The following is a 15,645-nucleotide window of genomic DNA, read 5'->3' as shown; positions in this document are numbered from 1 at the left end:
TTGCGTTTGCGAGTTATGCATGATTATGTGTATTACACTGCTCCATAGGCTACTGTTGTAATTTTGTTCTGGTATACCAGAATGAAATACAAATTTGAAGTAACTAGAGGTTTCCAGTGGTATAAAAATCTCAACTTTTTTTGAGAAAAGTAGGGGGATGAGGCTGTGGATCACAAAATGCCCTTTTAAGGACTTAAAGGGAAGCAACATTATTCTGTAAAAAATGTTGAAAATGAAAAAAAAAAGCAGTTATTACAAATGACGTTAATTAAAAATGAAACGGAGAAAAATAATAATGACTGGTCATGTGTAAGAGCTGGTACTCAGCACAATGATAACTGATGCAAATCAAACAACAATCTGCACATGCATAGGTTTGATGACTGGTACAACATGCTGGAAATGTATGAAAATTGCAAAATTTAATGCAAATAGGGCTTAAAATATTAGAAAATGCTATGTAACACCACTATTCCAAAATCTAAAATATACAACAATATCTCATTTTAGCCTTTTATTTACCTTCATACTTCATTTTCAGCCAGTGACTGTAGACCATTGATTTTAAGCCAGTGACTGTAGACCATTGATTTTAAGCCAGTGACTGTAGACCATTGATTTTCAGCCAGTGACTGTAGACCATTGATTTTATGCTAATGCTGTTAGGTAATCAAGTGTGCGATATCATTTTTACATGTGTTGCTTGAAAGACAAGGGTACAATGTTTATGTGAGCATAGAGAAATGCCATGAAAATAATCCATATGGGGTCACATATCAACTTTCATTACATACTGACCAACCCACGTATAACATAAATCTTTGCTAAATGAGAAAGAAAGAGATTTGTTGATAAATTATCAAAGGATAAGTTGTTACATTCTTTGTATATAGGTCTGGATGCAACCTGTCGAAATTGGCCTGTACCATATAAATCCGGTGGAGATGAACCAGTGGTTGCACCTTCAGGTGAACCAGAATCAGAACCAGAATCCACACCTGAACCTGAAGCAGAAAGTGAACCAGAATCCACACCTGAAGCAGAAGGTGAACCTGAAGGCACTGCTGAACCTGCAGCAGAGGGTGAACCAGAGCCAGAATCCACACCTACTCCGGTAAATTCTCCTCTATTTAAAGCTTTATATGCCCCTTATGGTTCATATTCCTCCTTAAGACCCCCAAAAATCGCATTTCCCCCTAAAATATTCCTTTCATGGGCATGTGTATAGATTTTAACTGGAATAGCCCAATGGCCCCATGGAGGAAAATTTTGCAGTGATATGTTCTAACCTTTTTCAACATCATGCAGATTATTTATCATTTGCGACGGCAAACCTGGTGAAAAAAAAGTTATGTTTATTATATATAATCCCGTCGATCATGGCACCGTTTTTCCATATCATGCAGATACAACAACAAACAATTCTTTATCAAATCTTACAATAATATGTGATTGTGTTGCTCCTTCAAGTCAGTCTGCAGGGTTGCCAACAAATTTCAGCTCCAATCACAGGTCTAATAACCCGGGGGGTCACTCCCATTGTGGCCTGTATACAAAGGGTAGCTTTTCATGGGTAGGCACGATACACGTATCGTGTTTAGGGTGTCAAAAACATGAAGCAAAATTGCAATTGCTAATACGCGGAAATGAAATTTAGGGTATGAAATTTGATAAAATCCCGGTTTATGGTGTGAAAACAGGCTACCAAAATCACAGGTTTGGCAACCCTGCCAGTGTGTACTTCACATCCAATTGGGCTACCAAAATCACAGGTTTAGCAACCCTGCCAGTGTGTACTTCACATCCAATTGGGCTACCAAAATCACAGGTTTGGCAACCCTGCCAGTCAGAGTCTTAGCTAGAAATTGAGGGTTGCCCATCATTTGAATAAAATTGCCTGTCCTAATTTGACCTTTAAAACATTTACCAGACGTCTATAATAGCCTATTGGGGGTTCAAAGAGTTAAAATGTGTGCTGATATGGCGTTGTTCTACAAATTGGGTTTACTTAAAAGGTCAATTAGCTTCTCAAAACATACAAGTTATAATTAGTCCAGTCAAAGTGGGTTTTGACTCACCACTAATTGCAACCGAATTTTTTTCACTATTTTAAATGTCAGAGATGTCCCCTAAACAGCATACAAAAAGTATACTAAAATATACTTGGTGGAAAGGTAGTTTTTGGCGGGAAAAGGTCAAACAGGTGTCAAATTTCAAAATCGCTCGAATCATTTTAAAAACTATACCAAATTATTCCTCTAGTCATAAGGATTTAGAAAGAATATAGTTTGCCATATCTGTGATGTACGGTTGTTGAGTTATAACCGAAAAGGTCAAAGGTCAAATATTGGGTTCAACAGAGGTCAAAAACTAAAAATTGTCTGATTTTAACCAAAATGGTCTCAAATTGTTCGGCTTGCAAACATATTTCATTTAAAGAATATTTGCACTGTTTAGGTTGTTTAATTAAATGTGTAACATCGAAAACTAGGTCAGGGTCAATAGAGGTCAATTACCTCTTTTACCCTGCTACCTAAGTAACCAAACGTTTAAGATATGGCAAACTTTCTTATTTTGGAGTGTTTTTAAAGGACGAACACATTGAGACCATTTTTAAGGAGATCGGAGCATTTTTTCGAAGTTGACCCATGTGGAGCCCAAAATTTGACCTTTGACCTTTTTGCTTATATTTTGAGAATGATACATCACAGATATGACAAACTATACTTTTTCTGAATCCTTAAGAGTAGAGGAATGCTTTGGTATAGTTTTTCATATCAAAACCTTCCTGTAGTAAAAGGACCATGTTTTTATGCTGCTATTGCGCTGTATTCAACTGAATAAGCACACGGCCTTGAATGAACCAAATTTGTGTGCAAATGGACCAGGCGCTTTCATTATAGCATATAGGGGTGTTTGGTTGTGGCTATTGATAAAATGCAAGGTTGTAAAGATGTTTTATTCACCATCTCCTATTTTCACCAAGGAAAATAGTCTATAATGCAAGTTATTGAACTTGAAAAAATATTGCTTCTGACTTATGAATTTCATAACGTAATAATAATAGGTAAATATACACATACACTTCATGCACCACATATGTCAACCCCTTTTCACAATGTTACGACCCATACACACAAAAATAAATTATAAGGTGCTGGATTTCCTTTCGTCGCCAAATTTGCGAGTGAAGATATTAACCAATCAGATTATTTTTAACATGGATAGAAAGATAAGAGACTCAACCAAAATGACTCCGCCAAATTACATTGTCGGATGGCGCATTTCTGAGATATGGCGTGAGAAACATGTTGATATCTGCACAGAACAGTGATTTCTCACTGTAATCGACCCAAAAAAGGCCCAAAACTTGGCACATTTAGCCCATTTTTGCAAGTGTAAAGTATAAAGGATTGATAAAATTGAAGTATTTTATGAAAATATATATTATTATCGAGCTGTAAACTTTCAAATTAGTGTTTTGGGCTTATGGTTTAATTTTTATGAGAAAAGATAGAAAAAAAGTGCTGATTTTCGGAGTTACTTCCATAGACGAAACTGTGCATGAAATTCTTGAAAGGAAAAGGAGCCCAAAGGTTTTGATATGTAATAAGATTGGAGCAATTTTGAAATTTGACCCCTGTATGACCTTTTCCCGCCAAAAACCACCTTTCCACCAAGTATATTTTTGGTATGATGTTCAGGGGACATCTCTAAAATGTATAAAAGTGAAAAAAATTCTGTTGCAATTAGTGGTGGGTGACACCACTAATTTGTTTAGATTGACTGGACTAAATATAGCATCTGTCAAAGGCATTAATTTTGCCCGTCCCAGGAGCAAACTGGCCAGACGGGTGGCTAGCTAAGACCCTGCTGCCAGTGTGTACTTCACAGCCAATTGTGCTACCAAAATCACAGGTTTGGCAACCCTGCCAGTGTGTACTTCACATCCAATTGGGCATGCGCGTTTTTTTTGGGGGGCTTTGGGCGCCAGCCCCGAGGTCAAAGTAGGGGCGGCAAAAAAGCGAAGGGCGGCGGAAGAAGAAGGAAGTCAAAAACAGGGCGGCAAAAAGCGAAGGGGCTGCAAAACGAATTAGCAAAGAAAAAAGGGCGCCAAAAATTGAAAAAGCATAAAAAATTTAGAAAAAGGGATTGCTTTTGGGACGCTAGCGCCTAAAATCCTTTTTTTTTTTTTTTTTTTTTTTTTTCTCTTCACTTTTGGCAACCCTGCCAGTGTGTACTTCACAGCCAATTGGGTTACCAAAATAACAGGTTTGGCAACCCTGCCAGTGTGTACTTCACAGCCAATTGGGCTACCAAAATCACAGGTTTGGTAACCCTGCCAGTGTGCACTTCACACCCAAATCACAGGTTTGGCAACCCTGCCAGTATGTACACACCATGAAAATTTTGAAATATTAACCCCTTGTCAGCAAATGCTATGCACAGCCAGCTAGCGTTACTCCCTATTCCAGAAAAACTTGGGGTATTCTTATTTTACTCAGAATGCATTCAAAATTACTCCCCATTTCAGCACTAGTATTACAGCACTCATTTTTTGGGATTAAAAAATATTATCAAGTTCTGCCAAATAAAACATAGGTCAATCCTAATCATTCATTTAGTCCTATCTGGAGATAAAAGAAAAAGTTCACTATTTTACTAATTTCTTAAAACAAGAGCCAAAAACATGCATTTTTGGCATGTTTTCTGACAATTGAGTCACAAAAATCAATGACTTGGAACAAGTCTAAGCATTCAAAATCTTGAGTATATGCCAAAATTTTGCTCTAATTTTCACTTTTTTGTGTTACTTTAATTAAATGGTTGGTTATATGAATGAAACCTGTCCCTTCCAAAAAATAGAATGCACAAACTGAAATTAGTCTTAGTACAAGTTTTTGGGCTTGATTGTCACAGCATACAAAAAACACCCTATAATCGCATGTTTTTGGACCTTATTTCCAAAAATTGGCCAAATATTAAACTTTGACTTTTATTGCTAGTTAAGACTAACTAAAGGATTAGGATTTAGCTATGTTTCATTTGGCAAAACAGGATAATATTTTTTAATCCCAAAAATTAGTTCTGTATTTTTCTGAAATGGGAGTACCGTAAAATGGGGTAACTTTGGGCACTTTTCAGAGTTTTTAAACCACTGCTTCCAAACAAAACCAATAATGTTTCTAATTTTTTCTTTTTTATGACATTAGGGTTCCCTTCTACATCTTGAAGTTGAGAAAGATTTTTTAATAATTTTGTAGGCATGCCCTTGGGGTTAAAATAGCCTGCCCAAAGTTACCCTGCATTTGGGGTAACTTTGGTCAGTGTATTACATTCCATGAAGAAAAAAAATTAAAAAAAAATGATCTTCGCTGTATATGGGCAAGTTGTTGTTTTTTGTGACATTTGACCCCTTGTAAAATTAATCAAACACACATTGTTGCTCATAAATATTGATTTTGATTTTTCTGAAAAAAATGTTAAAAAAAACACTCATTTTTGGTCAAAAATCACGATTTTTTTGTAAATTTCAAGGAAATTGGACATAAGCGACTATTATTTCTTCCAAATATATTTCTTAACAAATTGACACCAAATATGACTAAAAGCAATATTGCTGTACGAAAATATGACCATTTAAAAAAGTATATTTGACCGACCCAAGTTACCCCGCTGACCGAAGTTACCCCATTTTACGGTAGTTCTGAATGCATTCTGAGTAAAATAAAAAGCAGCAATTAATATTCTTTGTATATCATGCCTCATATTTTCACACTACAGGGAAGACGCCGTCGTCGCCGTCAATCTGGTATTGATGTTATAGATGCTTCTGTGCCAGACGGATACAATGATCAATGGATGTGCACAGGTAATCTTAAAATGTGCAGATTTTATTTGTGTTATGGAAAACCCAATACTTTCAAGGATCATTTGAGTTGGCAATGTCCAAGATCCTGTCTACACAAGGGAAAATCTGGTCTACCGCAGTCTCATTCCAAGTCCTGAAGACCATGTTTTCACTATCCTAGCTCCTATGCTAGTGTTTTCCAAATAGTCTTCTATGTTGATTGTAAGTCTTCTCGGAGATCACTTGAGGAAGCTATCTGCCCCACTTGACAGTCAGATAACACACAATGTTAGGGACGCACCATTATATATCAAGGGGGGCTAGGTAGTTTGGGTTGGGACCATTTTTTTTAGCACCTCCGTGAAGCAAAATATGACTTGTATGGCTAATTAACTTATTAATATGCATAGTTTTTTTGTATGATAGCATTTCATCATATGCCACTTATATGGGTATAGTATGAAGTTAATGTGACGTTCCATTAACATAAGTAATGATCCCTGGAATACCACCTTTAGAGTTTGCCGATTTTTGATGTTATACTGGTCTACAATCATGTGACGTTTTCTAAGATTCCAGACATGCAAATTGCCAATCTTAATATTGGTGCCAGGAAATTGGCCCGGGGGGGGCACTCACATGTTAAGGTGGTACGGGTATGTGCGGCGCTCAAGGGTCCCTTTTTCAGGCTCTCCGGCAGTTCCTTAAGCCCCACATTTGGATCTGCTCCAGTTCTTTGAGCCTCAAACTCTGACAATTGTAGCTCTTTAAGCTCAAATTTGGAAATAATTTAAATTTTTTTAGCTCAACAGCCTATAATTTGGCCCTAATTTCAGTTCTTCAAGCCCCTATTTTGCCCGAAAATCAGTTCTTAGTTCCCAAAGTTCGGCGCTCCGCGCCGCACACCCCTACCAAAATTTAAGTTGAGTGCCCCCCCCGGGAAATTGGGAGGATTGATGTTGAAGTTAGCAATGAGTCCCCTGACTTTGGTAGTCAGTGGCACCGACACGGGGGTCATGAGGGGGAAAATGCCCCCCAGTTAGAACTCTTGCCCCTGGAAAAAAACCCAAATTGCAAAAATTTAAACTTTTTGTGGTAATTTTAGCATAAAATTTGTTGATTTTGCCCCCCCCATTAAAATTCACTTTGCCTCCTAATTCCCCTCCGAAAAAAATTCCTGGTGCCGCCACTGTTGGTAGCAAAATTTCTTGGCTGAGGGATAGTATATCAGCAGGCCTGCAGCAATTTTCACTTATGTTAGGCCATATTCTAACACTGTACACCTGTATTTGAAACCTGTGTATCTAACAAAGTAATTTAGAATATTTAGCTATTTGTGATGTGATCAAGCAAAATCAGTGGGAAGTGGGAAATATTGATTTTAAGATATAGCCTAACAAAGTAATATTTATTGGCCCCCACACACATGTGGGGCTTATGTTATCATCCAGATGGTTGCCTGTTTGTTTGTTTGGCTGCCTGGTTGTCCAGGCAGAAGCAAATTCATTAATCCACTCTGCAGCTCCAACACAGTACTAACCGATCAACTTTAAACTTAGTATGGGGATAGGATATCTTTGGAACTTAGTTGTCCAGTTTCAATGGGATTTTCTGCAAAATATAGCTTTGCAAATACTTGTTACAATACAGTCCAATAAGAAAACTTCAGACTGAATTTGGTTGATCAAATCACATGTATACATGTTAACATATTCATTATGTTATGTAAATTTTTACCATTTTGCCTGGTGGACAACCAGAACCCACAGCAGAGACTGAACCAGAACCTTCAGCAGAGACTGAACCAGAACCCACAGCAGAGACTGAACCAGAAACAGAACCCTCACCAGAGACTGAACCAGAAACAGACCCCACAGCAGAGACTGAACCAGAAACAGAACCAGAGACTGAACCAGAAACAGACCCCACAGCAGAGACTGAACCAGAAACAGAACCAGAGACTGAACCAGAAACAGACCCCACAGCAGAGACTGAACCAGAAACAGAACCAGAGACTGAACCAGAAACAGACCCCACAGCAGAGACTGAACCAGAAACAGAACCAGAGACTGAACCAGAAACAGACCCCACAGCAGAGACTGAACCAGAAACAGAACCAGAGACTGAACCAGAAACAGACCCCACAGCAGAGACTGAACCAGAAACAGAACCAGAGACTGAACCAGAAACAGAACCCTCACCAGAGACTGAACCTGAAACAGAACCCTCACCAGAGACAGAACCAGAACCCACAGCAGAGACTGAACCAGAGCCCTCAGCAGAGACTGAACCAGAACCCTCAGCGGAGACTGAACCAGAACCAAATCCTGGTACAGGCAGTGGTACTGGCAGCAATCCTGGTAATGTTCTCAAATTACATTATATAAAAATTACCAAAAGTATTTTATAACTCAAGTGACCAATATCTGCTTTTACTTGTTCCCTGCTTGTGTCAAACTGTGTCAATTTGCAGTTAGTGTCTTGTCCATGGCAATTGCAAGCTACAATCAACGAAACATATGGAAACCTTTTTAGTGAAAAGGGCCCTATCAAAATTGGCTTGAACGCACAGGTCACGCATAGTGAACACAGATCGATACTGTCAACGAAGCACTGAAACCTATGATACTATCGGTCGAATTTTTTATTTTGACATACGACTCGTTTATCGCTATTTTAACCACTTTATTTTGTGTTTTATTGCAAACAAATACACACCTTTATTCTGTATTACTTATTTTACAATACTGTGGTTACAGAATAATAAAAAAAATAAAAATTTAATTACAATTTGGCCACAAATACGATAGAATCTACACGAACTTTGCGAAGAAGCTTGTCCACGTTATGCACAATAGCTCACTTAACCTCTTCAGCGGGTTGTTTGTTTACTTTCTGATCGATTGGCTTTGCGCATTCAGTGCGTCGAAATGTTTAGGTCTGTGCAAAAGACTAGGATATGACGGCCTGATGACTAGATTTCAGTCAGACTTCGAATTCACGATGTTTTCTTTCATGAACACACGCGAGTCTTAATCTGAAGCCACCAAAATGAATGTTACGTCAATGGAAAGCGGTCACTTTGAAGAAATTTTACTCAAGAGATCCAAGTGATTAGATGGCGCTGTTTATTTTTCTGGTGAATAGAAGCTGACTAGAAGCTCCTGGTTTTTCAAGAAAGGCGAAATTTACACTGAAATTATCGAGGTTTTGACTAAAAATAAAAGGTTTACCCCTAGCTACGCGAGTCTAAACAAGTTTCGTGCCTGTTTATTTTTTAAAAAATCAAACGATCACAGTATTTGCTCCATGTAACTAGCAGATCCAGGTTATATCACTACAAATTATGTTTCGGTGGCAAGAGATGTAAAAAAAGACCCGATTTTAGCCCGTGTTTCTATAGCAGTTCAAGCGTGGAATAGCTCGGAAAATCTTAGTTCCCCAAAGGTTTCGATATGTTGCACATTTGCATGTTCTGTTTCATATGACCATCAAATAACCTCACATCCAATTTACACAGGTCTGCCATGTATTTGAAGCAGACACTCCACCCTTAATGCCACTCTTCCCCACCCCAATAATTTTGAGGGGTCTTACTGGTCTGTTGTCGACATGGCATTGATCAGCATTGTATTGGGGGAAGGGGATGCATTTGATGTTTCTATGTCTATGTGTGCCAACATTTAAATCGTTCAGTGATTGTAGCTGAATTTTTCCATGAGACTATAGACTAAAGGATATTTGTAAACTCTTCCCCACCCCAATAATTTTGAGGGGTCTTACTGGTCTGTTGTCGACATGGCATTGATCAACATTGTATTGGGGGAAGGGGATGTATTGGGGGAAGGGGATGCATTTGATGTTTCTATGTCTATGTGTGCCAACATTTAAATCGTTCAGTGATTGTAGCTGAATTTTTCCATGAGACTATAGACTAAAGGATATTTGTAAACTCTTCCCCACCCCAATAATTTTGAGGGGTCTTACTGGTCTGTTGTCGACATGGCATTGATCAACATTGTATTGGGGAAGGGGATGTATTGGGGAAGGGGATGCATTTGATGTTTCTATGTCTATGTGTGCCAACATTTAAATCGTTCAGTGATTGTAGCTGAATTTTTCCATGAGACTATAGACTAAAGGATATTTGTAAACTCTGATTTCATATATTTTGTATGCAGGTGATGAGTTCCATGCAATGGACTGTACCGATATAGTAATAGGCAAAGTAATGAATTCTTACTCTCACGTTGCTGACTACTATACACGGGATAGATCCACGCCTAGAATGGATACATTTTGGGGAGGCATGGGTGATTTGACGGCAGCAGCTGGCATACAGTTTGGGGAGAAGACTAGACTTGTGTTTAGGAAGAAATTGAAATGTAAGTTGGTATATAGTTCTTACAGGCAGCTGTGCACTCTCAGACATGCATGTATTAAACGTGCCGTAACTTACAATTATTAATATTAGACGGCATTTGTGATGCTATCAAGCAAAATCAGTCGGAACTCGGCTATATTGATTTTGAGATATAGCCAAACAAATGAAATATTTCCTGTTGTTTTGGAAACTCTTTAATTGCTCATATCTTTAGAACTGGTTTTTCAATTTCTATGGGGTTTTCTGCAAAATCCAGCTATGTAAATGCGCTTTACTATCGTATTTAATTTTCCGAGTTCCGACTGATTTTGCTTGATCGCCTTCTTAATTAACGCACAAAACATCTTAAAAGTATTCATTTTTCAAAACAAGAAGTCAACAGATCTAATTATAAACACAGATTTAGTGTAAAATAACAATTTTGGAGAGAATCACAAAAGGCAAATAGTTACAAAATATTCTATACTAAGGCACAATTTATTATGTTTTTTTTTTGTTGTCTTATCTTAATTAGGCTATGCAATACGAGCAATCTGACTCAATTCATTCTCTTAAACAAAAGAAGTATCAAAATATGAAATACAGAAAATACAATATTTCAAAGGCAAAGTAAACAAGAGCTAACAAGTTATATGCCATCAGGTGGTGGCCGCATTGCATTCTCTAAATTCAGTAAATTTTCATCGTCAACCGTGTAATTGAATGGGATTATTTTGAAATTTTAAAACGCTTGAAATATCACAAAAAAAATAGGCCTATGTTGATAAATAATATAAATACAAGCCAAAACCGTTGGGGTTCGATAATGAACCCCACAAAACTAACCGACTATATTGGAAAATGCCATACGGCCGGGCGGTTTCACAAGTTGCCGGCTCGATCATGTCATCCGCCGCCTGATATGCCATATTAGTACAAACAAGAAATGTCTTTAAAAAGACGACACCATGGATGAAGATCATGTTTCATAATTTTGCATTGCAAGTACTTGGAATGCTAGTAAATTTGAATGTTTGGCACAACTAACTGGGTGTGAAATATTGGCATTTATTGGTAAATACCACCAATGACATACACTACTTCTGTAAAAAACTATAAAAAAGAGCATGTTTATCGTTTTTTCCTCGCACCTGCAGCTATGCACCAGACTGATCACAGCATAAACAAGGATGAACCCATGCATGTCATCTGGGCACATGGCCAAGAGTACTGCAACTATTACCACTGGCCAAGTAGTGGTATTGAAGCCATGACAGTCAAGGATATGTTGTTTTACCCACGTTTCGAAGTAAAATATCATGGGACAAGCCCAAATAATCGGGGCCAATTTAAAGGACTTGCTCTTTATACATCAGGTAAGTTATCAATATCATTACATGCAAAGTTTCATGTTATCACAATAGTCAATTGATTGATTTCATAAATAATATAAGGATCATCAATATCTGAGTTTTCGTAGTGCCCGATATATGCAAAAATAAACACATGATCAAAAGAATGGATGATACAAAAAAATACCCAAAACACAAAATTTATAAAATAAACTTATTAACATGTAACATAGCATTATGAATTTGGCATGCCGCTTGAGGGTAGCATATCATTTTTGGTGATGATCGTCGCCCGTACTGCGCGCTGCAACATTAGCTAACTCTCTATGCCGCCCTCTTTCGCTTACTTACCATGCTGAACACTGTTGGAAAATTAATATGCTGCCATCTAGAGCTTCCGGATTTGGCCGTCTGCCAAATTCATATGGTAGCACACATGACTGAACAATATCCAGTATGCCAAACTTGGTTCCCAATTAATGTTTACACCATGGTGGTGGTTCCAATTTATTGATTACTATTTATAGGTTAATAAATGCGTATTACTTGTTGGGAGTGAAATTGTACAAAATATGTACTGAGATGTTGATGCGTCTAATGCACAAACCCCGAAGGGAGTGGGGGGGGGGCGCATTAGACGTATCAACATCTCAGTACAGTAGCTATTTTTATAACAAAATTATCACTAAAAATGTGTGAAATAGCAAGCAAAACCCGCAAAAACAATGAACGCGCCCGAAAGCGCTGTGCATACTACGCGGAGTGCAGGCCTGTGCAATTATACAATATTTATGCACGGCTAGTCATTGGGCTGTTCCATTTAAAGTCAACACTACCCCTGTGAAAGATTTTGGAAATATCTTCCATAGAGGGAGTATGTTTTTCAAATGTAATTGGTCAGGGTTAATCATTTTGAAATCCATACTCCCCCTGTATTATGATTTTACTTATATCTTCCACAACTGGAGTGAGTATTTCAAATGGAAGTTACCCAATTGTCTATTCTATTCTATTCAAAACTTATACTCCCTCTGTGGTGGACTTTAGCTAAATCTTCCACAGGGGTAGTGTGGATATTAAATGGAATAGCCCATTTACTATGAAAACTGGTTTGACTTGATGCTTGATAGATTGATTTGACTAATGATTGATTAAAGGAGTATTTTGTGATAATTATTTTAGGACCTTTTTTATTTTGATGTAATGTTTGTAAATTATTTGTATTTAACATTAACATTTTTGTGCAGCGTATATAAAGTGAAAATCATGCCAGGGTTTTTCTGAAATTTCTTGATACCCTCTTCAGTTTGTTTTATATTACAGAAACAACATTAAAGAATTCAACTATGGACCACAATGACCACCCAATGCCATAGTTCAATAACCTCAATTAAACAATCATAGAGCAAAATTTGACCTCAAGTTGCGGAGTATGAGTTTGTGTACCCAAATTTTCAAAGGTCATTCAATGAACGTGCAACTGTATTGGGGTTAAAGAAATGTGTCCTGATAGATGAGCATGTTGTGGATCCTAGTGATAAACTTTTTAAAACTTTTTATTTAGAACTGGTATATAAAACAAACTAAATCTTAAACATGATTGAAACTATGGGTCCAACAAAAAAAGAGAAATGAAAATTTGCTTGGAGGCAAATCAAATTCATAACTTTTTCCATTTAGGCAACTAAATCTAACACCAGAAAGAGTTGGTGTACTTGTATATACTATATAGGCCTACTTGTATAAGTTTGGAATAAATCAGGGATGGGGATGATATTGTCGATCATGAAATGTGCCTTTAACCGTAACCATACCAATAGTACAGCTGCTAAGCTCAAGCATTGTGCACTTTTTAGTAAAAGCATGAGAATTTCCACCTCTTTTTCCACTTCTTTCCTTCCCCCTCGCCAAAATTAGGGTAAACGAATGATTTGATTTGACACTGACTGATTGATTGATGATTGAATAATTAATTGATTGATTGATTTTTACAGTTGATACTGGACCAGCTTGTGGTGGGGAATATAAATCCCCTGCTAACTGTATGGGTGACAGTTGTGACTACAAAGTAACTTATTCATTTGATGAAGAAACAGGAGATATAACATTCACAGTAATGTCAAAGATACCCGATGACTACTGGGGAGGAATAGCATTCTCTTCATCTGGGAGCATGGTGAGTATTTGTTTGTTTGTTTACCCAGGTTGGTCCATGAAGGACACACGCTAATTTATTTATTTATTGACCTCCCTAGGGAATGGCGGAATCATAAACTAGGGGGGGGGGGGGGTACATATTGCTTTTTCAAATGGAGCCTTTGGTGTGGATCATTGCTTGTCGAGGTATTTAGTTAAACGAATTTAGAGAGAGTACATGTCCACACATGAAGTACATGGTCTCAAGTACAAAGTTTCGTGGGCTTAGAGCCAGAACTAGCTATGTCCATTTGTTTTCTCAATTACATGTTACTCATTTCGGTAACAAATGGACGTCAATACTGTTCAAGTGAGTTGGCTTGTATTCGACCAATGTTTGAAATAAGTAGGCCTACTTGTCCAAAAAATCACATTGAACAACCATGATGAGCCATGCACTTGTCTGACAGGCAAGCACTCCAAAATAATGATTAATAATAAATAAAGTGAACTTAAGGGATCTAAAATGAGCGTTTATTGCGTTTCGACAGTATTTTTTGTGGGACATGAGAGCACCTTGGACCTGTCGAATTGCATTCTGAATCTGAAGCATGTCTTTCTGATATCAAATAATTTTCATTTTTTGAAAATCACAATATAATACAAATTTTATGACAAATTATTAAAATTTGATATTTTTCAAATTTTTGATATATAACAGTCCTCGAAGTAAATTATATAAATCTAATGACATATTCTTAAAGTGTATGTAGCAGGGAGGAAAAGCCGACGGTCAATTGAAAATTTTGACCTTTCATATTGAAGATATGGATTTTTTTCCCAAAAGACCTAATTTTTTTTGTGTTTTGGAAAAAAAAAATCCATATCTTCAATACTGAAAGGTCAAAATTTTCAATTGATCGTCGGCTTTTCATCCCACCTACATACACTTTAAGTATAAATCATCAGATTTATAAAGTTTACTTCAAGTACTGTTAAATATCAAAAATATCAATTTTTAATGATTTGCCATAAAATGTGTATTAAATTGCGAATTCCAAAAATCAAAATAATTTGATATCAGAATGACATTCTTCGTATTCAGAATGCAATTCGATATGTCTGATGTGCTCTAATGGCCCACAATACATACTGTCCAAACGTTCATACCCCAGCCCTTAACTGACATCATATTTCAATGTCATTTTTATCATAACCACTAGTACACTACAAAATTTAAACACTGCTGAAATTATGAGAAAGGTTTTAACACAAGTCAACACATACATAAATGACAGCCAGTGAAAAAATTTTCACTGACTATCCAGGATTTGAACAGTGAGTGTTTTACATAAAACAAGTACTTCACATTATACTGTTGGTTCTTAAAAAAGGAAGATATAAGAAAAAAAAACCTTTTCCAACCAACAGACCCAACTTCTGGAAGTGATCTATGGACAAGCAAACAATTAATTTTTTAGAGCCACATTTTTGGAAGGTAATTTTGGAGTCATCCAGGGGTCATCGAAGGTCAAATTAGCACAAACAGTCATATGGGCAGGAAACTTGGTGGGCACAGTCAACATAATAGAGCCAAATTTTGGAAGGTCATTTTGGGGTCACCAGGGGTCATGTGAGGTCAAATTCAGTCTGCCCTTGAGGCTTGAAACTTTACTTTTGAGTGCCACATCACTCCCTTTGGTGGAGGCATCACAGTCGACGCTGTGCATCGAAAACCGCAACATCCGAGAACCGCCGTCCATCTAGTTTTGGCCTTAATTCGAACACGGTAATTGACTCATAGCTCATAATATCACATTTCATACATAATTAAGTCAAATCTGACTCTAGGTCTAGTAAGTGGGTCTTTTTGCATCTAACTCACTAAATATGTCAAGTGTCAAAACGAGTCACTTGACTCTGCGATTATTTTCAGTGTGGGT

The 15,645-nt window shown here is 37.3% G+C and overlaps 1 protein-coding gene across 1 annotated transcript in view; it reads left to right on the top strand.

Annotated features, from left to right (window-relative positions):
- Positions 1-15,645, top strand: part of LOC140159355 (uncharacterized) — a 73,347-nt gene that overhangs the window by 40,107 nt on the left and 17,595 nt on the right. The window contains exons 9-14 of the mRNA XM_072182801.1: positions 894-1,114; positions 5,785-5,872; positions 7,612-8,211; positions 10,033-10,236; positions 11,372-11,590; positions 13,561-13,742. Of these exons, the coding sequence (XP_072038902.1) occupies positions 894-1,114; positions 5,785-5,872; positions 7,612-8,211; positions 10,033-10,236; positions 11,372-11,590; positions 13,561-13,742 (1,514 nt within the window). The remainder of the gene's footprint in view (positions 1-893; positions 1,115-5,784; positions 5,873-7,611; positions 8,212-10,032; positions 10,237-11,371; positions 11,591-13,560; positions 13,743-15,645) is intronic.

Source organism: Amphiura filiformis, chromosome 8 (assembly GCF_039555335.1).
Source record: "Amphiura filiformis chromosome 8, Afil_fr2py, whole genome shotgun sequence".
Classification (NCBI taxonomy): Eukaryota; Metazoa; Echinodermata; class Ophiuroidea; order Amphilepidida; family Amphiuridae; genus Amphiura; species Amphiura filiformis.
This window is presented reverse-complemented; position numbering and strand designations above follow the sequence as displayed.